Below are 24,911 nucleotides of genomic sequence, written 5' to 3' on the forward strand. Positions count from 1 at the left end.
TTCGTAGATGGGGAATGAACTGATAAATTAGGCTTCACCTGTTTCGTTTGTGTGTTTACAGTTGAACAAGGTTGGTCATATTGACTGAGTTATTATGCTATTGACAGTTTAGAGTTATTATTTGAGGTATTATCGTTATTACTTTGAGTATTACTATATTGTGATTGAAAAAGTTTTAAAATATGTCATTAATTGAGGGTGCGCCTTATAATCCCGTGCGCCTGGAAATGTCATTAATTGATGGTGCGATTTGTAATCCGGAGCGCCATATAGTGCGGAAAATACGGTAATAATGAAAACGACAATGCATATGCTCAAGTCTCTGGATGTTTACAAACTGTGCCGGCCTGTGATTGGGTTACCTAAGACCTGAGTACATGTGTTGTCGTTTTCAGTGGACAGCAGATGGCAACATGTCTTTTAAAGGAATTAACTGAACATGAAAAATAATTTAGTCATCAAATTAATCATAGAAAAAAAATAACCTTTACTTCTGGAAATGGCTGAGGAAGTAAAATATTCCTTTAATTTACTGAATTGCAGTCTTTTACTGGTCTACTAACTAGTGCTAACTAGATACTTGTGATGGCAAAAAGAGGGACTGAGTATCAATAACATGAAATAGATCTTACTGTTACATACAGGATGGATTAAAAATTCATGTTGTTGATAAATGCCACCACAGCTGTGTTGTTTTGTTGGTCACATTGTGACATGGTAAGGATATAGTAACACAGATACTGTAACCACAACGTAGAAAATATTTTGAAGGTTGAATGGCTAATCCGTTTTCCGTTTACAGTAGCTGTTTAAACTTTAGGTATTTGTCCAGCCAAATGGATAAAATAGACAAGCTATCATTCAGTGGTTTGACATTATGGAGCTTTATTTGCAATGCCATAACAGAAGGGTATTATTGTGATGTCACAATTCAGTTGAAATCCCAAATGATTAGCCCCAAACCAACAACTCGTATGGGCAAAGCGCCAGAGTCACTTTTAAGTAACGACCAGAGTCCAGCCCCCGGTCAACTTGGTGTGGAACACTATTGTGCAGAGGCACAATCAAGCCGAAACATTCACATCCCTCAAGGCGTGAAACCTCTGCTATTATATCAAAGCCAAAAGAAGGCTGCTCCAGGTTATGTTGCATGCACAAAATACATTAGCTAACAATGTTATTTTAAAAACAAACTTGATTAGGGTGACCAGATTTTCAATATTAACAAGTTTGCTTAAAAGGAAATATGCAAAAAATTCTCATCACGAAGTTTTCATACCAAATTTAATCGCTAGTCAACTTGGTGATCGGTGGTCGTGTAATACTTGAGGTGACTGGTTCTAAAAATGTGGCCTGCGGACCAACGGGGGTTCGTGGCCTGATTACAGGGACTTTGTGATATAGTTTGGGTTATTAAAAATATATATATATATTTGAGCTCATTAATTTTACTTTATATTAAATTGTGAACATTATTGACTCTTCAATAAAGCAATCAATTCACACAGTTTAACATATTTTTAAAAATGTAATGATGTAGAAATTTGTAAATTAGACCTACTTAATCATCAAAGATGATTTAGTCTCTCAATATTTGGTAGCAACCTTTTGGGGAAAATTGACCCAATTTTTGATGCAGAAGCTTGCAATATGCAATATTTATTTTGTAAACTTTAGTATAGTTGAAACGTAACAAATACTGTATACTTGTTGTCAAATTGAATATGTTGGTGAATAAATGTTATGTTTTGGCTTTAACGTGGTATGTTATCTTGAATCAGTCAAGTCAATGCGATTCTGTGCCAAAGTAGTAAACTTTGTATCCCCTGCCCCTGCAATTTGAGTTGACATGCAGCTGTTCTGATTTTGGTTTGTCTAATAAATAATAAAATTTCCGCGTAACCTCTGCAATGTGCTCATAGACTAGCCATTTCTGTTTTAAACATTGGATTAGTATGTCTATTCAAGTTTGAAATGTCCTACTGTGTGAGTGGTCATTGAATGAACTTCCAGTCAACGGCATGAGCAAGTACAGTGGGCCCTGGGTTTACGAGATTAATCGTTACGCGGTTGGGATTGTAACGCAAATTTGCCGTATGGCGGGCAATCCAAACCTATGTTAATTAGCTAATGCATGTAAAACCCCAGGTAAACACATCAAAATTGGATATACATATTAAAGATTGGTATCAAAATAGTATAGTGAGTGCTACTTATATACAACATACATGCATACAATTAAATAACCTCATAAAAAAAAAATATATGAAGGCTTTATTTATCTTTGAGCGACTTATGGCCATATTCCATAGTGAGGCTTGTCTAGCCTAACAGACTTCTTCGTATTTCTTGATTATCTTCAGTTTCATTTCCATATAAATCATCCTTACTTCTCTCTTTAACATCACTAGCAATCTTGGGACCCATGGCTAACCAATTCAAGTTTGAATTAAAATGCACCAAAACGCACTATAAATATGTTTTTTTAAGTACTCACAGGTGGACAAAGTTTTAATGTTCCGCCATTTTGGAACGAGGGACGCTGACCAATAGCAGACATGCATCTTAGTCAAGGAGATCAAAGGTCAAAAAAGTTTGCCCATATTCAGATGCACATTTAAACTTATTTACAAATATGTTCAAACACACCTACAAATTCAGCATACATTCAAAGGTGCTTGGAAACCATTTCCAATGTATTTGCAACTACATTCTGATGAGTTTCATTGTTAAAAATGTTTATTCCACAAGCCTCTGTAGGAAATATTTGCATAATCACTATTATGTGTTGTGAAAAGGAAACATGCCGTCCTGAGTTTGTTACACAGGTTGGTTCCACAAATCAGAACATTTCGATGTCCGGACCTTCACTTTGGTGAAACCTCTGCAACTGCACCCTTGCAAACCTTTAGTGGTCCCAGGTGTAGTCTCTGAAGTGTTAGTTCCACAAGTGAAAATGCTGTGCCTGTTTTTTTTTTTTTTTTTTTTAATCACACTTTTGGCTCCCCTGAACTGTTAGCAAAGTAAATTAGCTCTAACATCTTCCTACAGATGCCTAAGCGCTAATACATACCGACAGACACCTAGGCTTATACATCAAAATGATAGACCTCAAAAAAAAAAAAAAAAAAAAAAAAAAGATGCTATTCCCTGGGGTACAGAGCATGCGCTTAACAATCAGCGTGCTATAAAATCAGCAATAACGTTCTTTGACATGTTGAAAGACACTTCAGCGGCCTGAAGGCTCCCCCTGGAACCAAGCCAGTGTACTAATTGGCTCCTAATGGTGAGGAAGGTTAATGGGGGACAGGGAGTGAAAAGAATCTGCAGTGGTGGAAGTGGTGACAAGTTTGCCACATTAGCAACAATCAAACACTCACCTGCTTTAAATAAATGATGCTAACAAGTTACACTTTCCTCCCTGTTTGTCTTCATACACTAAAGTGTGATAATGACGAGTGTAATAGGGTTGCACTCAAGGAGACGAATGCATGCAGAGGAGCGGAATTTGAGCTTCTGAAACAAATCAATATTCCGACAATGGTGCAAATGGAAAGCTGTAAAAAGAGATAAATGGTGGTGAGGTTACGATGTACGATGCGGTAAATGAAGCGAGACGATGGATTTCCGTCTCTGATTGAGGACAAAATCCTGCTGATAGATTAGTTGTTGTCAAATAAATAAAGGCCGTTGAAAAAGTATTGGGCTCTCACACATGAATTTAAAAAAAAAAAAAAAGTGACAAAGCGTGCAGGACAGAGGATAGGCAAACATGGCTGTCTTGATCCCAACATTTGTGGCAGGGAGTGAAATTTATTGTGAGGCAGTTGCACAATTGATCAGCCAAATGAAAGACAAAGAAAGAAAACAAAGGAAAGAAAAAGAAATGGATTAGATAGAGCATAAGAAAAAAAAAGATAAAGATCTGAAAGTTTGTATATATGATGTCTGTGACTATCTCCACTTCTGTGACAAGTTTCATGCTTTTGTTCTTAGCCATTTCTGTTTAAGGTAAAAAAAAATGGGTTTTACAAAAACAGGTAAGTGTCTGTCACAATTGATGCCACTACTATCTGCAGACCGCCCCCCACCTGTCATCTGCAATTGAGTACATAGCTAATTTCTGCAGCATCCCAACAAACTATGCAAGCATGCGTACGATTGTGCGTTGTCACAGGTTGTGCAGACGACATGTACAACATGTCACAATAGGAGCAGACACACTAACACACACGGCGCTGACGCATCTTTGGTGACTCTGGAGAAGGATGTGACAGATGAGGGAGGTGAAGAGGACACAATGTGAAGAAAAATAAAAAAAAGGCAAAAGAAAGACCTGGGGGAAGGAGGGAGTGCGGGGGAGAAAGCGTGTGAAAGGATTGGGGAATTGGGAGGCGGGATAGGGGAGAAAGTGAGCGAGCAGTGGCACATGATGGATTTTGCTCATTCGCTGGCTTGCTTTGCTCTCTCATCCCCTTGGAGAGCTGACCTATTCGTCAGACAGACCTCTGGACACGCTTGAGAGACACTGACTGGTGTGTGTGTGTGTGTGTGTGTGTGTGTGTGTGTGTGTGTTGGTCAATCCATTGCCAAGGCACGAAAAATTTGACCCACTTCCTTTCCTCTGAGGTCTGGAGAGGATGCATGCAACGCCAGGGGAGTATACCACAGCACCAAATGATCATGATAGTTTGTCGGTGACGGTGACAGTACCGTGATCCAGTGATGTTTGATGTTTTCAAATGATGAAACGCTCTTGGTTATGACATTAAATCAACATACAGCAAGAGAACACAGAATATTGCATCTCACAAGGTCTTAGATCAGCAAGATCAAAGGATTGAACACAGTATGTGTTTTGCTTTTTTGCCCCTTTTTTCCCTCACCACTATTTTTGCAATATTTGGGGGCCACGAATATAATGTGCAGTTGTTTGGTGGCGCACTGTTAGCGCGTCCGCCACACAGTTAGAGGACCTGAGTTCAAATCCAGCTGGCTCTGGCCTTCCTGTGTGGAGTTTGCATGTTCTCCATGCGCCCGTGTGGGTTCTCTCTGGGCACTCTAGCTTCCTCCCAAACTCTGAAAACATGCATGGCAGGTTTATTTGACATACTAAAATGTCCTTTTGTGCGATTGGATGCGTGAATGGTTGTTCATCTCTGTGTGCCCTGCAATTGGCTGGTGACCAGTTCAGGGTGTTCCCAGCCTCGTGCCTAAAGTCAGCTGGAATAGGCACCATCAAGCCTGCAACCCTTGTGAGGATAAGTGGCTCTAGAAGATGGATGGATGGATGAATATAATGTGGACCAGTTACTAATAACATGAGAAAATTTTCAAGAAAACAACTGTATATTACATATTTATACTGTACAATATTGAATACAATGATGAGTGCCTATCTCTATAGATGTGATTTGCTGGTCAAACTTGGCTTGATCTGACTAACTAAATAGAGGATTGGAAAAATGCTGACGCTATTGGACAGCACCTATCAACACCCAGGAAGCAAATGAGAAATCTGATTATCTGGTTAAAGAAACAGTCCCATTGCTAATATGGTTTAAATTACATTAGCAAGCACTAAATGATTCTGAAAGCCTAAAAGGGATTAGATCAGGTGTTGCCAACCCCGGTCTTGGAGGGCACCTATCCAACATATTTTCAGTGTAACCCTCCTTTGAATAACCCAATAGAAACATTTTGTGGCCATTTTAACAGAATGCTATTTTTGGGAAAACTTGTATAAACCCAATTCCACGGAGGTGGCTTGTTGTATAAAAGTTGGGACAGGTGGCAAAAAATAGGAATACTCATCAAACACCAGTTTGGAACATCCCACAAGTGAGCAGGCTAATTAGGAACAGGTGAGTGCAATGACTAAGAACAAAATGAGCTTTCCTGAATTGCTCAGTCACTCACAACCAAAGATGGAGCATAGTTCACCTTCCAGTGAACTAGCGCATGAAAACATAGTCAAACGATACAATGGATAGGACAATGTTGCTAATGTTCAATCGCTAGGAATCATCTACAGACCATATCATCATCAAAAGGTTCTGCCGCCGGCCTCTCTGGGCCCAAGCTCATCTAATTGGGAAAGTGTTTGGTGGTCACATATGTCCTCATTTTCAAATTGTTTTTGGATATTGTGTCCTCAGGACATAGGGAAAGACCCCTCTGGACTGTTATGGAAGCAGAGTTTAAAATCAGCAGTTCTGATAGTATGGCGCTATGTTAGTGCCAATGGTATGGGTAACTCTCAGGTCGGTGAATGCACCATTAATACTGGAAGGTAAATACAGGTGTTAGAGAAATGTACGCTATCATTCAAACAATGCCTTTTTTTTTTTATGAATGCCTCTGCTTATTTCAGCAAGACCACATTCTGCATGTGTTACCAACACCGTGGCTTCCGAGTAAAAGAGTGATACTAAACTGGCCTGCCTGCCTGCAGTTCAGACCTGCTTTGCATGAAAATGTGTGGCACATTATGAAGCATAAAATACGAAAATGGAGACCTTGGGCTGTTGAACAGCTGAAGCTCTACATCAACCAAGAATGGCAAAGAATTCCACCTACAAAGGTTCATTAATTGTCTTCAGTTGCCAAACTTTTATTGAACCTTGTTAAGAAGAAAAGTGATGTAACAGAGCAGAAAACATAGCCCTGTGCTAAAGACGTTTGAAAAGGCCATAATATATGCAGAAAATGTGTCAGGCCCTATTTGTAAATACCTTCAATCTCGTGTTAAAACTATCAACTCTACAGTTGCTAACATTTGTCATTCTAACAGGCAAAAGCAAACGGGTGGTATCTACTTCACACAATGTATCTTTGCTAATGAGTTGGGGTTTTAAGCAGCCCAATGCTAATATTGTAATTACTCACAATCTCACAAAATGGCACCACCAATATATATAGTACTTACACTGGCACTCAACTGACATAACATTAGGCACATCTGCACATTCTAATGGCATGCAAGTCAAACGCTATAGCAAAAATTAACAAGGCAACGCACGCTTGTACTGTACTTAGTTTTGCTCAAGTCTACTCATCAGGCTTGGTCATACCTTTCATGGTTCAACTATCTTGAATGCCATGGTTTCTACTTTACGCTCATCACTTATCTAATCACAGTGCTGGTATTTTGCTACTTAAGATAACCAACAGCCTCCAACATACCACCCGAATATGATGCTTTTTAAATCTTCCATGACTTCAAGTGAGCATCTCGAGGACTGACTTCACAAGTGTGCTTGTACAGGTAGTTACAAGTATGTTACATGTACTGTATTTGTGTTACATATGTTCTTATAAAGTTATTTAAGGTTTTATATTGGCAGCAGTTTGAGTCTGCAATTTTTTAAGATTGACAGAATGTCCAATGGTCTTTAGCCTGTCACACTTTTTACCTTTGTGTGCATTTCATGATTAGTGACGGAACAAAAAAATACTTTACCCTCTGTGCTGAGTCCAGGACTGGAGGTGAACTGGGCCACATCCACAATTTTGACAGCAAACTGCTGCCCTGTCTCTCTGTTGATGCATCTCCTCACCACACTGAAGGGACCCCTGAAGGAGACATTGATGAAATGCTTTATTAGAACAAATAAGCCCCTTTAACACAGTAATCATCAAATTTTTTTTTAAAAAAAACACAGTATTGGTTCACACTTATGTGTCTTAGCTTTTTACAATGGTACTCAATGAAATGGAGCCCTCCAGCAGTTAATGTATGACTAATGTAGCAGTTACTCTATTATTAGATGAACTGTCTGATATCAAAGACAAATAAAACTATTGTGGGACAGCAACGACTTCTTTCAACAAAACCAGGTCAAAGAAGTGATTGGTGCTTGGCACCTTCTGCCTCTGATACCACTTTAGAAAGCGTAAATATCCATGGGTCACATATATGCCATTCAATGACAGCGCCATTCATATAGAATCAGGACAGAAAAAAAAACACACACACAGGAAATGAGCTCTGAATTCCAAAAACAGTTGCTAGAACCGAGCTTAGTGGGATATTTCCACAGCAGTGTTCACATTCACACAGAGAAATGACTTCTTGCAATCAGATAATTAGATGATTTCAATGCCAGCTTCTGGTGGAGTAGATAAAATACTTCTCAGGCAGTGAGTACTGTAAAATTCAGGGTTGAATACAACTACAGTATTGTAGAAAACTGAGATACAGGCAGCATCTTGCCTCTGATCCTACCTCTGACTATTGTTCCACCCATCCATTTTCTAGAGCCGCTTATCCTCACAAGGGTCGCGGGCTTGCTGGTGCCTATCCCAGCTAGCTTCGTGCAGTAGGCGGGGGGCACCCTGGACTGGTTGCCAGCCAATTGCAGGGCACACAGAGACTAACAACCATTCACGCACCCAATTGTACCTAACGGCAATTTAGTATGTCCAATTCACCTGTCATGCATGTTTTTGGAGTGTGGGAGGAAGAGGAAGAGGATATGAACTCGGGTCCCTGAACGGTGAGGCAGACGTGCTAACTAACCACTGCTCCACTGAGCTGCGTGCGATCCAATTATATGAATGTTATGTTAAAATGTTATTTTGAACATCAAGTAAGGCAAACTCAAATGTTATATGTAGAGGTGTCCTTATCACAGTCAGGCCACTCCCCCAAGACACAACACAAATCCTGAAAGACCGATGACTAATGAGAGTGAATCCACTAGAACGTGTCAAGATTTATTTTCAAAATTTGTAAGCTAAAATAATGTGAATAATAAATAATTTGGTTGAGACAAAATGACGAACCTCAGTACACACATCAGCCTGGTTTGTTCAAAAGAGATCAGTAAGAACAGGAGGCTGCAGTATCAAAAGGTTATCCGACTGCTCACGACACCTGATATGGAGCATTCGAGAACTGACAGTTATGGCTAATTTATGATGGAGGCTGCGCCATAAATTGGCAACAGGCATCATACAAAAAATTTAAAAGTAATTCAGTTTTTTTTTTGGGGACCTGAATTGGTGATTTTAATGTGATTTCAGACCATAGTTATACTGTGTTTATCGAGTCACAGCTTGTGACTCATCTGCAGCTGCAGTTTTCGCAATATGTTTCTGGAAGCAACTTCAAAATAAAAGCCTTTGTGTCAAAATACAGATATTTGTGTCCATAAACTGATCGGTATAGTAAGGTTTATTTTGAAGTCTGACCACATTTGGCAGCATGTTATACTGTCAGAGCAGTAAAAGCTGTGCATTCTCCTGTTTTGCTCCACAGCTAAAAAGACCTTGAGCTGTGCAGAATTGAGAAATCTTTTGCCATTCTGATTTTGCCACACGAGATCGCGTTCCCTCCCTGATAAACACATGATCTTCTATTAAGGATCTCTGCTGATTACAACTTACTGTGGTTGCCACTTGACTGACTCCCCGAAAGTCACAATAATAGTACTACAACGTCATTTCACTATGTAAGACCACAATGTTTGTACAGTGAAGCTGGTGGGAAGATATTAGTTCAATAGCATGTCCAGTTTCACACCAATGCTTTCACAGCATGTTAATCTGAGGTCAGAGACATTTCAGAAGGATATCTGCTTGTATGTGACACACTGGCATGCAGAGAGGCTGGATTCTCCTTGCTGAGGCTCCAACAGTCAGTGGCCTTTCCAATGGCATAATATTCTATTGAGTTGACGAGGATAAACAATCAGGGACTATAGAAAGTGGTCATTCACAAGACAGTAGGTCACAGTTAGAATATAATGCTGTTAAAACACGCTGAGAACCCTGGGCTAAAGTTCTTTAAATGGGCTGATGTTAAAATGGAATTCAATGTAAGTCATCTTATAATTGCAAAAAAATGACAGCTCTTCCAGCTGTTAATTAACAGAGTGAGTGCCAGGATGCATTGAGTGACATTGTGCAAATCAGCAAGTGCGCACCCTGCTGACATGAGTCCACACATTTCTGCCTGGGCATGATGCGGCCATGAAGCTCTTGGTATAAGAATAAGGATTGATTTTAAAATCTTTCTGTGTGGTCAGATCAAGCTCGGAGAACAAAATGGACAACACTACAGCGCATAGGGACTCTTTAGACTCATCCATTGTAGGAAGTTGGTCACAAATGTGCAGGCCCTTTTACTGCTCATCATTTGAATCAGGTGTTCTGGGAAGAGGAACTTAGCAAAAATGTAAGACTCCGGCCCTCAAAGACCGGAGCTTGACACCCGCTATCAAATATTGGAACTCGAATATTTCTTGACCCGATATCAGTTCCAATGGCAGTGATCTTAACTCAAATTTTGAGTGGAGCTCCCCAGGGAAATTTCCCAGCCCATTTATTTCAAAAAAGGTTGAAACCAAAAGCCCAACAAAATATTCTGGGATAAACAAAAAGGAACCTAGCTGGCCCTCCTTCAGGTTGAACAATGGTGACTCGGGAAATGTGCAGAATGCCCCACAAACATGCTGCATAATTTTGTAAAAAGTCTCGCAGGGAAAAGCTATTATAGCTACAAAGGGGAACAACGTCATATTTACTTTCATTTTTCGACTCAGGTATGATTGCGTCCATATATTCACATCAGTGACTCTCTAAGGTTTTCTATACAAGTGGCGCTCTTGTGGATTTAGTGGCTAAGGAAAACGGGGGTTGTCTTTGTACAAAAATACAGACTGGTGGAACAGATGGCAATCAAGCTAAAGCTGCTTAGCATCAGAAGGCTGAGGTGGGACAGCATCATGCCAAACCGAGACACATGCGCGCACACACAAACACACACACACGCATAAACAGCATACACTCACCGGCCATTTCAAAAGATACGCCTGCACACAAACAAATGGGATCCAACGCAAAATAAATTCAATGTCACGTACACGGCACATCTATTCATTGCTCAGCCAAACTCAACCCAAATTCAGTACATGCGGATTTGTTGAAATGGTTAACAATTGATGGTATTAAAGGGCACACTCATATGGGCTCTTATTAGTAATGCAGTCATGCACATGCTGTTATCTCGCCTGTGCTACAGTCCAGTCTGACCGCCTTTGCAAACTCAAGACACAAGGAGGAAAATGTCACACCTCGCTTGCTCTTAGCTAAACCCAACACAATCACTACCTACATGACCTGTGGGAGGAAGTGAAAAGTTCAATAGAAACATAGGAAGTGGTAGAGAAAATGTTAAATTTGCTTGAAATGAAGGGTTTGAAAAAAGATTGTGCATTTCTGTGTGAAGAGGGTACATTAACACTGTTTTTAATTGAAAATGAGAAAAGCAAAAGGGGGTGGATCAGCTGTGCCCAAGCTTCCTTGTGATACAGACGCTCCAAACAGTACTTTTGGGTACTGAAATGCAAATTTTGGTCAAGCATTGACCATTGCATCTTTGCACCATCACGCTGGATATTGTCATGGATCAGGTTTGTCCGTTCATGTATTTTTTATAACCAACACAGAAGAAAATCACAAAAGATTAAATAATCTAAACCTCCATTACTCTATTAACATAAATGATTAATAATGAATATGATTTGTTTCTCCCAGTGCATTTCAATGGTCGTCAACTAGACATAGATTTTCACTATTTGCGGGCTGGCCTTGTACATGTTCCGTAAATAAATACATAAATGAATACATAAATAAATACATACGGATATGATATATATTTGTGCAATGCATTTATTTATAACTTTATGAGGAGATAAATCTTTGTAATCAGTTTTGTGTTTGGATTATCAGTAGTTGAGTGATTGTCATTTCTAATGCATTTATGTTGCATTTATTTTGCAATATGTTTGCATTTGTATTATTATGTTTAAACAGTGACTTTGTGTAAAGTACTGACATTCAGGTCAATGGACTACATGCATGAAAGATTGTGACCTATATCCTGTGGAAAATAAGGAGGCGTACCATCATCCAGTTTCCATTTATTCCTTGCTACTGGGACCTGGAGGAAAACCAACCTCATTCTTTAAAAATATTTGAAAGTGCGTTTTTGTAATTGTTCTATTCTATGGCTTGAAAACGGTGCTTTGCGCAGTCTAAATGCCATCCGAAGTTGTGCACTTTAAGACAAAGGATTACTTCCTCTAGCTAACTCTCGCTGTGGCGTTGACTTCGACTTACATGTCTCTGAACTTTGACCATGCATTAAGACAATAATGCATGGCTACTTGAGCCATAACAAATTGAAAGACATTTGTGCAAAGTTGTTGAGCGGTTAAATAAAGAGGTTGAATTCTTTGGCTGTCAAACCAAGAAATACATGAAAAGATGTTCAATGATGAGATGCTACCAAGTGCTAATGCACTATTGATTATTTTTTTAAATTGAAAGACATTAAGTCATGAATAAGATTACTCGTCCTACAGGTTAGAGTTTGCGATGCTACTCACTGGAGCTATGGCAAGCTTTTTTTATGTTTTCTGTCATCTGTCGTTATAATAAATTGAATGAGCGCTTTAAGAAGTGCAATCCATGTTTATATATGATGTTTTGTAAAATGCAGTGATATGTAGAGATTGGTAATTACTGCAGGCAATCACAGACACTGGATTACTTTTTAATCGCTCTTCATGAAGTTGAGTGATTAAGAAGCGCAGTCCACATTTACATGTTTCATGAAAGGAAGTGATATGCAGGAAGTAGCAAAGCTACTGCTTTATTTGCATTTAAGGTTACGCCACAACTGTGCAGTAGAATTAGTTGTAATGGCGAATGGTGACTAAAATGCATGAAAAAGTATGTGGTAAGTTTCAACCTATAATCGTAGTAGATTAATGGCCTTGCATATTAATTCATGTTTCATTTGCCTTTACATAATGCATAATAGATCTAATATTGTTTGTTGTAATAAAAAAAACGAATTGGACAGTTGAAACGGGCCATGAAAAAAATGCAAATCAAATTGCAAACACAATTTTGAGGAAACAAAATCCAATTTGATTATTTTCCAAAATCCTTCAAACCCTATTTTTTTTGTGCAGCTTCATTGCATTGTTCAACTGGCATTGGCTGTGCGAATTAGAATTAGTTTTGTTTTGTATGTAAGATCAGTAAACCGACCTTCTCAACACATTTCATGATATAGATTAAAGGATAAAAGATTATGATGTGATTTATGTGGAATATATGATCACACCAGTTAGTTACTTGTGTACAACTGCTAAAAATTGTCGAGAGTAAATAAACATAAAAGGTTAGAAGAATAAGCAAATATTGTCAATTTGGCCAATTATTTTTGGCCAATGTTTGAAAGGCCACATTCTGCCGATTAAATTGGCTGTTCTCTAAGTAATGACGCTAAAAAGGTGTCAACTGATAAATGTGTTTTTTTTTTTTTTTGTCAGAAAGACATAGTGCATAAAAGTGGTATGGGCCTCGTATGCTTATTCTGTTTTCAACTGGCACATCAGTAAGTGCAATTTTTCAAAAAAAATGAACTTGATTGTTGTGAAAACATTAAAAAAAAACAAAAAAAAAAACAACAAAGTCAGCATTTACTATACTGCTACTGCTAGGATGCATTATGTACAGTATGTAAAAGTAAATAACTACCCCAGGTTTCCGTATATGAAAGTCAGTTTGGGATATAACAGGAGAGTAAGACGGTGTATGTGTGGAGTGTTTCTTTATAAAGACAAATTGTCTACTATTGGTCTGGCTCGCATATACAACAAAAACACAAAGACATTTTTTGGCTTGTTTTTACTAGGCCGTTTCCATGTAAACCTTCCTTTAGACCTTATTTTTTTTCATCTTAATAACAGGCTCCATGAGGCCCAGTGAAGCTGAATCCTCAATATCCCTCCCACAGTACAGCTGGAGAGTATGTTGGGGGGAAAAAAAAGTATCAGTGAAACGCAGTCAACTCAAGTGGCGGAAATGGGAGTCTTGGAAAAAAAATGGTGGTTATGCGGAGGAGGCTTTCTGGCTTTGACGAGGGCTCAGCTGCACACGGCGTTAAGCCATTAGAGCTTTGAATGGAAGTCAGCTGCATGGGTACCCGTTTTCATGACGCTTGCACTTTAGGAGCCCCCCCGTACACTGAAAGAGCAGGAAGTATAAGAGTGAGAGAAAAGGAGAAAAGTAAGAGCAGAATTAAAGCCTCCATGTTGTTGTTATAGTCTTCTCTAATCTTAATAGAAGCTCAAAAAGTAATATTAGTCAAGGATGCAAGAGATACCGTAGCACAAACAACGCAATTCACACCAATGCTACACTTTTGTCCATAACATAAGTAACAACAAGAACTGGGTTATTTTTGTTGCTTTGCTCCTCACAGAATTTACAAAACGTTTGACGAGTCAAAATATACACCAATGTCAGAGGTTTGTCAATAATATAAATAATATAATAAATAGTATATAATATAAATACAACCGCTACACAAAATAGATTATTGTTGCTTTGCTCCTCACAGAACTCGAGAAACCTATTTTGACAAGTGATAGCTACCTCAGGGTTAAACATGTGAGATGGGGTTATTTTGTCATTTTTGTTACAGACTAAATAATATATGAATTTCTATGAAAAATTCCCTCACATTTACTAGTTAAAACTGCGGCAGGGAAAATGTTTGATGAAAACGAATGTTTTACCCCTTATATGGAGAACTATGTGAGCAAGTTTCTCAGACACGCAAATGGATTGATCAAAAGCACATGCGGGTACGCTGACTCTATAATACATTTACATATGGAACGTATATTTTATACGTTGTCTACATTGTGGGTGGGCGTGGAACGTATCCAGAGCACTAACTGGGTTTGACTGTAAAGGCAAAAAGGATCAGACCAAAAAAGCCCTTGCCAAGAAACACAGAACCAAAACAACATGTATGGCTGAATTTATATCAAGTTCATGCAACACAAAGCATTTAAGTGTTGATTCAACACCTTCAGGAAGAGCCACGAGTGAGGGTGAGTGGCTGGGGCTTAGCCTCCTGAGCCTCTGCTTCTTCTGTCCGTGTCCTATTCGACGCTAGGTTCTAGCCTAGGCTACCTACCGGTATCTTCCCCGCTCTACATGTGGCGTTGTGTGTTGTGTGACTTACATACCTGTGTTTTTTGAAATGTTAGTAGTAGCCAGGCTCATTGGTCAAGCGCGGTTTATGTCATTTGTGCAAAGATGCTAGAAGAAAAGTCATGAGCCCTTTTCAAAAATATAGCATCTAGAAAGTACAGTATTTGTGTTTTAAGTATTGGGAGTAAAAGTAAAAAGTTGTTAGAAAAAAATACTTTTAAAAGTACAAGCCAATTTTACTTAAGTAACGAAATATCTGTACTTTGTTATTTCCCATCACTGGTGTTGAGTGGCTGAATGAGCCTTATAACACAGTAACAGTACGAACTTTACTCGCTCACTTTATAATCATAAGCTCTAAGGCCCACAACTGCGTAGCTTTACTCCATGAACTGCAGCTGACCTTTGACCTTACAATGCATCCAGCACAGTCTGCAGTGACGAGAAAATATGATTCAACACTCACTACAAAATGTTTACATTAGATGCAAATGTAAAATTTGAAGAATTTACGAGTGTATCAAAAAGATGTGGTGCCCGGTGCTGCGTTGTCGTGTGCTTTGATGTAGTAAAAAGCGATTTGCAGCTAAATGCCTACATTCCAATTCCGCGAAGCATCAATCACGCTGCATCTCATTCGGTAAATGTCAGCGGTGTTTACGACACGAGCGCAGACACACACAGACGGACACACACACACGAAGGACAACATGCTTCTGCACGCAAGATATGAGGAAAAGAGGAGGTTCTTCCAAGCTGCTACCTGTCACGACTGCTTGTCCAATCAGCATTATTGACTCAACACTTTGATATACACACACACACACACTGGCCACGTAATCATATACTGCTGATGTTTATGAAGACTTGCACACTTCAATTGTAGCATCACGTTGTACTGCAACAAGCCGGGAAGCCCTGAAGTTTACCAGATGTGGACATCACACAATTAAGACTGAAAAAGGTGAGGCAATTAAGGTTCTTTAGTATATTACAAGAGTGAATATCCACCTGAACTTGTATGCTCTGGATGTGTTGCTGCTCCATGGGTTTAAGTAGCACGTTTAATTTTCATTCGTCTGTTGAAGTCATTTGATTCAGTATGTTACTAGTAAGCTAGCATACATTAAAAAAAATGATTGATGAAACCTTGAAACTAAATTTGGAGTGATATCTCTCGGTGGGCTGGCACCGTGGAAGGCTGGTTCGCACGTCCGCCTCACATTGCAAAAGTTACAGGTTCGATTCCGCTTCTGGCCTTCCTGTATGGACTTTACATATTTTCCCCATGCCTGCGTGGCTTTTCTTGGGGTAGTCTGGTTTCGTCCTACATTCCCAGAAACATGCTGAGCAGCTAAATTTGACACACTAGCTAATTTGTCATTTGGTGTGTTTGTATAAGAATACTGTTGCTTTCCTTTGTGTGCCCTGCATTTGGCTGGCAATCAATTCAGGATGTATCCCGCTAACTGCCAGAAGACAGCTGGATAGGCTCCAGCATGCCTGTGACCCTTGTGAGGATAAGCTGCTAAGAAAATGGATGGATGGCGCTCGAGGCCTATTTAATTTAGCAACACTTGAAAAATAGGTCATGTAACATCCTATGTTTTATTTCTGGCTTGTCTTCAGGAAAATTGCAGAACTGTTGACAATACATATCTGTACGGAACCTAACATAATAAAGATTCATTTTCCACAGGTGTCCTAATAACACATTTTACAAATTAGATGCATCGTGTTCCAATTAATTTCCTCTTAATTTGAAAAGAAAAATGCCATGTTTCCGTCCGAACATTAAATTAGTTTTACTGAAACCTTTTTAAAATCGTACCCGATGTTTCTATGCTTCTATTTGAAAACTGTTGGTCTCGTAGAAATATTTGAACGTTCTGAATATGCAATGTTAAGTTTTCTTAAGTTTCATTTGTGGGTTTTACAGTGCACTGGCCCCGTTTTCATAGCATATGAGTACATGAGATTGTGAAAAAACACTCGAAAGAATACAGTACTTTAAAATTGAATTTCCAATAAGTCTAAATATGTTCCATTTTTTTAAATGTGTTTAAGATCTCCATGTTGCTCTGTTAAGTGTGTGAAATGCAAGGCAATAACTGGAATTCCGTAAAGAAACCACGCAAATGAACACATGATCAAGAAATAGCATCATTCTTTAAGAATGCTATTCTGCAAATCCTGCAGCTTCCCATCTCTATATTTCATCTCCCTCATTCCTTGTGGCACTGTACTTACTGCTTATGTAAGGAAGCAGAGCCAGGGCGGCTTATTTACGTTCCCATGGGGATTAAGGCAGTGGCCGGGACAAGGCGGCACCTGTGGTGCTCGCTCACACTGTGCCAGTACAAACACAGACCATTACAGTAATACACACATACATATTTACAGAAGGTGATGGGGCTTTGATTCAAGTCACTGCACGTTAAAAATTGTAGGCTTGAACATAATTACAATTCAGTACGCTGGTTGTCCTCATCTGGATTTTGATTTTTTTTCCCTAAGCAATGATGGAAATCTAAAAAAAAAAAAAAAAAAAAAGTTCCAGGATAAAACTTCCACCAGATGCCTGCATCAACATACAAAAAAACCCCCACTCTCAAATAGAGATTTTTTTTTCTGTATGCAGGAAGTCTAACACTATAGCTCACAGAAATTTATATATTCAAGCATGTAAACAGACTATCAGATAAGACCTTGCATTAGACCAGTGTTTCTCAACTATATTTTGCCAGGCAGCCCCCTAGAAAAGAGAACATCCCCCCGTTGATGCACTGAATATAAATAAGATTATTATTGATGAAAATTGTTTAAGTATACCTACACATGTATCCTTTTTAATATTAACAACAGAAAAACGCAATATAAATCAACTTTCAACAACTTTTAAGTATTTTTATCGTGTTTATACGGGTTATAGCTTAGTCTAAAACATGAAAAAAAAGAAGCAAGTGCACCAAAGTGCCTGAAACTAAAAGAAAATGATGAAAATTATTACTTCATTGCAATTACATTCCACATGACAAAAACAAAGCCTTTTTCCTGGGATCATCCGCGCCACCCCTGGAATCACCTCGAGCCCCCCCCGCCAAGGGGGGCCCGCCCCACTATTTGAGAAGCACTGCATCAGACTGAGCAATAATGCCATAATGTTGTGTTGAGGCCATGTTTATGAATTGAATAATTTTGCTTTGCTTCATATCACCTTTGAACCTTGAAGTAGCAAACGTTCTATCATTTGGAATAAAAAGAACACTTCACTTTCTTCTTGATCTACTTATGAGAGATAGGATAATCATTTATAAGCCACAGCACACTCGCTCTCACATTCTTTCAATCCACACTTAGCAATAAACATTTTTTTCATTATGCAAAGCACCAAAGATAAATGAGGAAAAAAAATATGTAATCTATGAAAAGAAATTGAGCAGAGAGGGGGGAAGAAACATGGAGGCATAAAAACAGATGACCTCAGGTGCAGAGAATGAACAGTGAGGCTGGTTAATGATGAGAAGTTTTGACAGGAAGTCCCACTGTGGTCTCTGAGCACAGATTCTTCCTTAAACTCCCTTTCAAACTCCCTGTGCAACCTTTACTCCACTAGCAAGTATCAGACACGGCCTAAAGCATGGGGACCACCCATGGAGGAACTCCAACTCGCTTCTCTAAATATCCTTTAACAAATGCTTTAAAAAAATGTTGTGGGAGGGCAGGTGTAAACCAACCAGTTTTAAATTGTACTATTACATTCATCACAAGACAGCAGAATTGACTTGGTGGCACTTACACTGATGCTTCACAGTGCTTCTCAATTGTATTTTGCCAAGCCCCCCCAAGAAATACAAAAAATTTCACCCCCCCTTACTCGACATGCTGACGATAAATAAGATTATTATCTATAAAAATTACATAAGCAGACTGCAACCTGGAACCTGGAACCTGAAAACAAGAAAAAAACAAATCAACTTTCAACAACTGTTAATCATTTTTATCAGTATTTATGCGGGTTACATTTTAGTGTAAAACAGAAAAAAAAAGTAACTAAAGTACCTGAAATAAAAACAAAAAATGATGAAAATCTTTATTTTACTGCAATTACACTTCACATATCAAAAACAAAGCCTTTTCCCTGGGGTCACCTCAGGCCCGCCGCACTATTTGAGCAGCGCTGCACTAATAACTAATACAACATGAGAAAGTCTAGTAATGTTTTTGTGGGTTTCAATTGTTGTGCAGGATGAACATGGTACTTCAATAATATTCAAATTTAAGTAAGATTCGCCAGAGCCCATCCCCGATGTCTTCTGGCAGTGGGTGGGGTACACCTTGAACTCGTTGCTGGCCAATTGCAGAACACACAAAGGAGAAAAACCATTCACACTCACAGATATGCCGAATGGCAATTTAAAGTGTCTTATATACCTACCATGCATATACGTATTTTGAAATGTGAGAGGAAACAGGACGACCAGGAGAAAATCCATGACGGCAAGGGGAGAACATGCAAACTTCACACACGAAGACCAGATTCGGAAGGAAACCCCCCTTCGGACTGTGAGGCAAACATGCTCACCTGTCTTCCACCATATTGCCCGCTGCATTTTAATAGTAGCCCAGGTAAATGTGTGAAAACCGTATGACACCCTGAAGCAGTCACCAGTCAATCATAGGGAAACACATATAGACAACCATTCACACTTTGCGCTGTGTGTGTGGGGAGGGATCAGGCTAATGAACCACAACATTGTAGAGGTAGTATAGGTACTATACCATCAATGACTTAAAGGAAACCTAATGACCTAAAAAGCCTGTTCTATTCTGGGTAAAGGGCTGCGGAGTGTGTATGCGTCCCATGTCAGAGACATTTACTTGCTTGTCTGTTGACAGGAGAGTGAAAGCATCAGGAGTGCATTTCCTGCCACCGCCCACGCAGTGGTGCAGAGTGAGTGGCCAAGTCGCCCGGTGGCTGAGAGGACGGGACTTCATCTCCCATCCCTGCACTCATTCCCCTGACTCTGATGCTCAGTGACACGTTTAAAAAGAAGCAATATTGCGAAGGATACATCAATTAACCCAGATTCATGCAGCATGAATCATCCGGGAGAAAATATGTGTGCATTGATCTATGTGGCTTTGAGAATATTGCATATAAGAAAATGTGAAATCTAGCTCAGTGCATCTCAATTTCTGATGCAATATATGGCGTTTAAGAATAAATGAACATAAGTTTTTGACTATAATACAATGAAATCGGACACAATTGTATTTCAAAATCAAAAACATACTCTGAGAATCATTCAGTGTGCTGTGGGAAATCAGATTTAATCTGAGACAATTCTGTCCAACAGATAATGCACTTTTGTTCATATACTGTATCTATGCTGGTGACACATTCTGTGTTTGACTTTTTTTTGTATGGTCTGACATGCTAATCTTCGTTGAATTTTCATTTGAACTTGCTGCTCATTATTACATGCTCAGAAGAATATTAATGACTCGTAGGTATCTATTAGTAGTAAACAGTTTTTTTACGTCATCAAGTCCCACATCATCTGCCTTAACAGACAGCTGCAGAGTGTAGCTCTCATTGTGTATCATAAGCCAGTCCCCCTCTGCTGCAGCAGCCAATCACATTGCCCTTTTCCTGCTTTGTCAAAGTGGCTGACATCTTATCATATGTTGGAATACAGCCACTTTCCTACCTGTTACACACCACTAATGCTGGTGTCTTCAAACTTACGAGGCTTGCACCTGACACAAGCAGAATCCTCTATACAACCCTTAAGTAACTTTAGTTTTAATCACCTAGCTCTTGTAAAATTTACTCTGAATTTCTGAGTGAAAAAAATTTTTTTTTAAGTAAATATCACCCCATTTTTTACAGTGTAGTGATTATGTAAAGAGAGCTTTCATTGTCTGAAAGCTACTTTAAGTATTAAACCTCACAGTCTAAACGTTTTTTTGCACTGGTCCATTTTAGAAAACTGAGCTGACTTTTGAAAGGGAGAAACGTAGATGAAAATTTAGATGAAAAGAAAATAATTATAGCCTTATCATACTTGAGCTGACCTTTACTAGATTCAAACACACATGACTCCCAATTTAGGGATATCGTCATATCGACCACCTCTTGCTAATTTTGCCCTTTGTTATAATGGCAAGTTGTTCAAAAGTATTGAAACAATGAAGAGTCTGACGTGCATTAGAATGTTTTTAGGTCAACTTAAGTTCGTTCACCTGTGAGGGTTCGAGTTCATTTTAGGTTCATATTAAAAATTGGACTCAAAACCAAAAATGCTTACCTTTCGGCGAGTCGCACACAATCAATCAGCAAACATTTAAAATGTAGAATAAATGTACGATACAAAATGTTGGTATACAAATAACTTTTTGGTAGTAGAGAACAATCGTTTGTTTTTTTGTTTACAAAATACTTTGCAAAATGTATCAATTTCGAAATAGAACTTCATGGTGTGTAATGTAGATGGCACGCCAGGTCATGCCCACAGCAAACACTGCAAGCGGCGTCAACATCACATGAGTGTGCAAACGTGGCACACAGAGGTTAGAGTGGCAACATTTTCTGTATGAATGAACGCTAAAAGGGAAAGGGAAAATGGGAGGTGAGGACCAATGGTAAAGTAGAAAAGTCAAATGATGATAAGGCAGCAAAGAGCAGTCAGGCGATGGGTGCTGCCAATGCGGGAAAAGCAGTAGGAAGCGTAAAAAAGCAGGGAGGAAAAAAAGGCCAGAGGAAGAGAGGAAAATCCTCCGGTCCATTCCCCTGAGTGTTTTTGGGGTTTGAGCCAAGCGTGAGATTTGCTGCCGGATGCTTTTTCAAGACAGTCTGCAGGCAGCGAGGAGGTCTACTCTGGATTAACTGGCTGATTTGTTGCCTAGCTTTGGACTAAGCACACAATCAGCCGTTTTCTTTAAATGTATACAGACTGATTAATGAAAAAATCCTTAACTCCATATTTTTGCGGTCTCGATACGTTTATCCATATCTTATCCACAACAACAATTCACCCATTGTCAGCCAAACTCCATTATGATGAGCGGACTAACTCAGGGACCTGTTTTACGCCCAATGCATTCTCATGACGTTTATATTCAAGCCAAACAACCATTTTTAAATGTGTGTTTGTCGTCATTTATTCAATCGACACACGGTAGCTGTTAATAATATTCACTGGACACAAATTCTTCTCGGACAGATGGATGGATGGATGGACAGACGGACATCATGCCCATCAAACAATTTATTCCCTAATTATCTGCAGGTGCAATGGCCTTTACACGTTGGTTCATAAACTATAATGTATGCTAATTTCAATAGAAATTGCAGATCAAATTGCAGTTCTACATCCATAATAACAGATCATTCCTAATATGATGAGGTCCCCAGAGACTCTGTGTCTGCTTTGTGTCAGCGTCTTCCGTTGTGTGTATATGTGATCAAGTTCCTCTATGTTAATGGATCTGCTGCCCCATTAGCACCATACCACCCTCCCACTGCTAAATCATTCATAAACTGTGGGGCCATTGCAGGATCAAAGTTTGTCCATTAAGAAAGCATTGAAAGACAAGTGAAGACAGCGTCTTTATGGGCGTATAGCCTGCAGCCCCGCTGTGATCCGACAATTAGAGGAGGCACTGAGGGCTTGCTTGCATGCTAGTATCCATGTACGATAGTCCATAGAGAGTGCTGAATAATTTGAGCTCGGTTATAATGTGCTGAGAATTGTGAGAATTGTGAAGGATGGATCGTATATTGGATTCGCATGGTTGAAAGGAGCTGGAGCTGGTCCAAGGTTGTATGGATGGTGGATAGATCAAACTTGCATTATATTTACAGGACATTATGCAGCTGGTATTAGCCAAGGATGGATTTACAATGGAGCTCTAAGTGCCAAATTCTGATTTAGTGTTGTTTTTTTATTCAAGGTGCAATACTCTGGTCCTAGAGAGCCACTATCCTGTATGTATTAAATGTCTCCCTTCTATAACACACCTGATCAAAATGACCAGGGTCATTATCAGGCTTCTGCAGAGATTGCTGATGAGCTGATTATTTGATTCAGGTGTTATGTAGGAGAGAGAGATGTCAAAAAATGCAGGTATGCAGCTTTCTAGGAACGTGGCTGCCAACTCCCGCTCTAAAGTGAGCCAATATGAGATCACTGCTTTGAAATATATTGAACACGGGGAACAACCTGCATAACGACATGGCAAAAATGCAAGTAAACAATAATAAATGCTTTGCATACATTATTATTATTTATTTATTTTTTGACAAGGGCTGTCCTGGTTGACATGCGTCTACCACATCGCGAACAGTGCCTCTGGATTGTTAGAGCGCGGCGATGCTCCCCCTTTTAATGTTTTCAAAACTACAGCGGGATAACACTCCTCAGTCTCCCTGGTAAAATCTATTCAGGAGTGCTGGAGAGGAGGGTTCGTAGGGAAGTTGCACCTCAGATTCAGGAGGAGCAGTGGGGATTTTGTCGAAAGAACGAGATCCCGGATACAAGCATCCGAAATGAGTTTCTTACGCAAGATGTTTGGGCACTCTCTTGGAGATAGGGAAAGTCATTCGGGACCGGGAGGGACTCGAAGTAGAGCCGATGCCAATCCATATCGAGAGGAGCCGATTGAGGTGGCTTGGGCCTCTGGTTAGGATTCCTCCTGCATGCTCCCTAGTGAGGTGTTCTGAGTATGTCCCACCAGGAGGAGACTCCAGGGACGACCCAGGACACGCTGGAGACACAATGTCTCTCTGCTAGCCTGGGAACGCCTGGGGATCCTTCGGTGGAGCTGGACGCAGTGGCTGGGGAGAGGGAAATCTGAGCTTCTCAGCTGAAGCTGCTGTCCCCGAGACCCAACTTCGGATAAGGTCTACTGCCTTATCCAAAATAATGGGTGGTGTGTCGGTTTTCAACAATGATGTGCTCATTTTCAGATCCAGCCAAGAAGATTAATATTGATGAATCCCTAATCCTCAATTTTGCAAGCATCACTGGACAATTAATATGAGGCAACTTTTCGCAAAGTATTTTTTAGGCATAAAATAATTGCTGCCTGAACATATGTGATTTTTTTTTTAATATTTTGCAAAATATCACAGCATAGATGGAACTAGTCATCATTTTTCCTGTATGTACAATTAGAGTGCAGTTAAAATGCATAGGGTTTAATAATTTGAACAATTGTTTATGAGGATATGGGAACGAATTTTTCCCAATTAATGAAGTGGTGTTAATATGGAAAAAAATACGACTGATTACCAGTTCAGCATTCTTTAGTTCCTCTAATTTGTTGGCTCTCGGCCTCTACTGTTTCCAGTCCAGCGCCGCATCATGGCCCAAGAAAAGGGAAATCATTAAAAATGATGCCAGTAATGAAGAGCCCAAGAGGGCTGCAAAGCTGTCATTGTGGTTCAAATCAACGTGATTCAGAAGAAGTGGAAAAAAAACAAACAGTCATCATATTTGCTTGGCGCAGGGACATCCTGCTCTAGTGAACAGAGCGGAGTTTAGGGGGAAAATAAGTAACATTGGGGTATTCATGGAGCCACAGAATACCCGCCATCCCTCAGTGGACTAACCATCATGATGACACAAAATAAAAAGGAAATAGATTTGAATGCCTTTCTGTGCGACACATACAGGCAGTGCAGTGCATTTGTTAGCGAGCAATCAATGACATCTATTGAAAGTTTAATTGTTACATGACGAAAGTGTGAGGTAAGTCCTCTGGACTAAGCACGAGCTTGTCTTTTCCCATTCCCAATTACCCATTCATCATGTTTGACTTTGAGACTGATCACGTGAAATAGAGAGCACCTCATTTTGTCATATGCTAGCTCATAAGAG

General features: G+C 39.5%; 1 protein-coding gene across 19 annotated transcripts in view; it reads right to left on the reverse strand.

Moving 5' to 3' along the window:
• Window positions 1–24,911, reverse strand: part of LOC148424048 (peripheral plasma membrane protein CASK) — a 116,665-nt gene that overhangs the window by 51,980 nt on the left and 39,774 nt on the right. For all 19 annotated transcript variants that reach the window (XM_088414599.1, XM_088414605.1, XM_088414609.1 and 16 more), the window contains exon 2: window positions 7,463–7,575. In XM_088414599.1, the coding sequence (XP_088270725.1) occupies window positions 7,463–7,575 (113 nt within the window). The remainder of the gene's footprint in view (window positions 1–7,462; window positions 7,576–24,911) is intronic.

Source organism: Hippichthys cyanospilos, chromosome 5 (genome assembly GCF_059441005.1).
Source record: "Hippichthys cyanospilos isolate Australia breed blue-spotted pipefish chromosome 5, RoL_Hcya_1.0, whole genome shotgun sequence".
Classification (NCBI taxonomy): domain Eukaryota; kingdom Metazoa; phylum Chordata; class Actinopteri; order Syngnathiformes; family Syngnathidae; genus Hippichthys; species Hippichthys cyanospilos.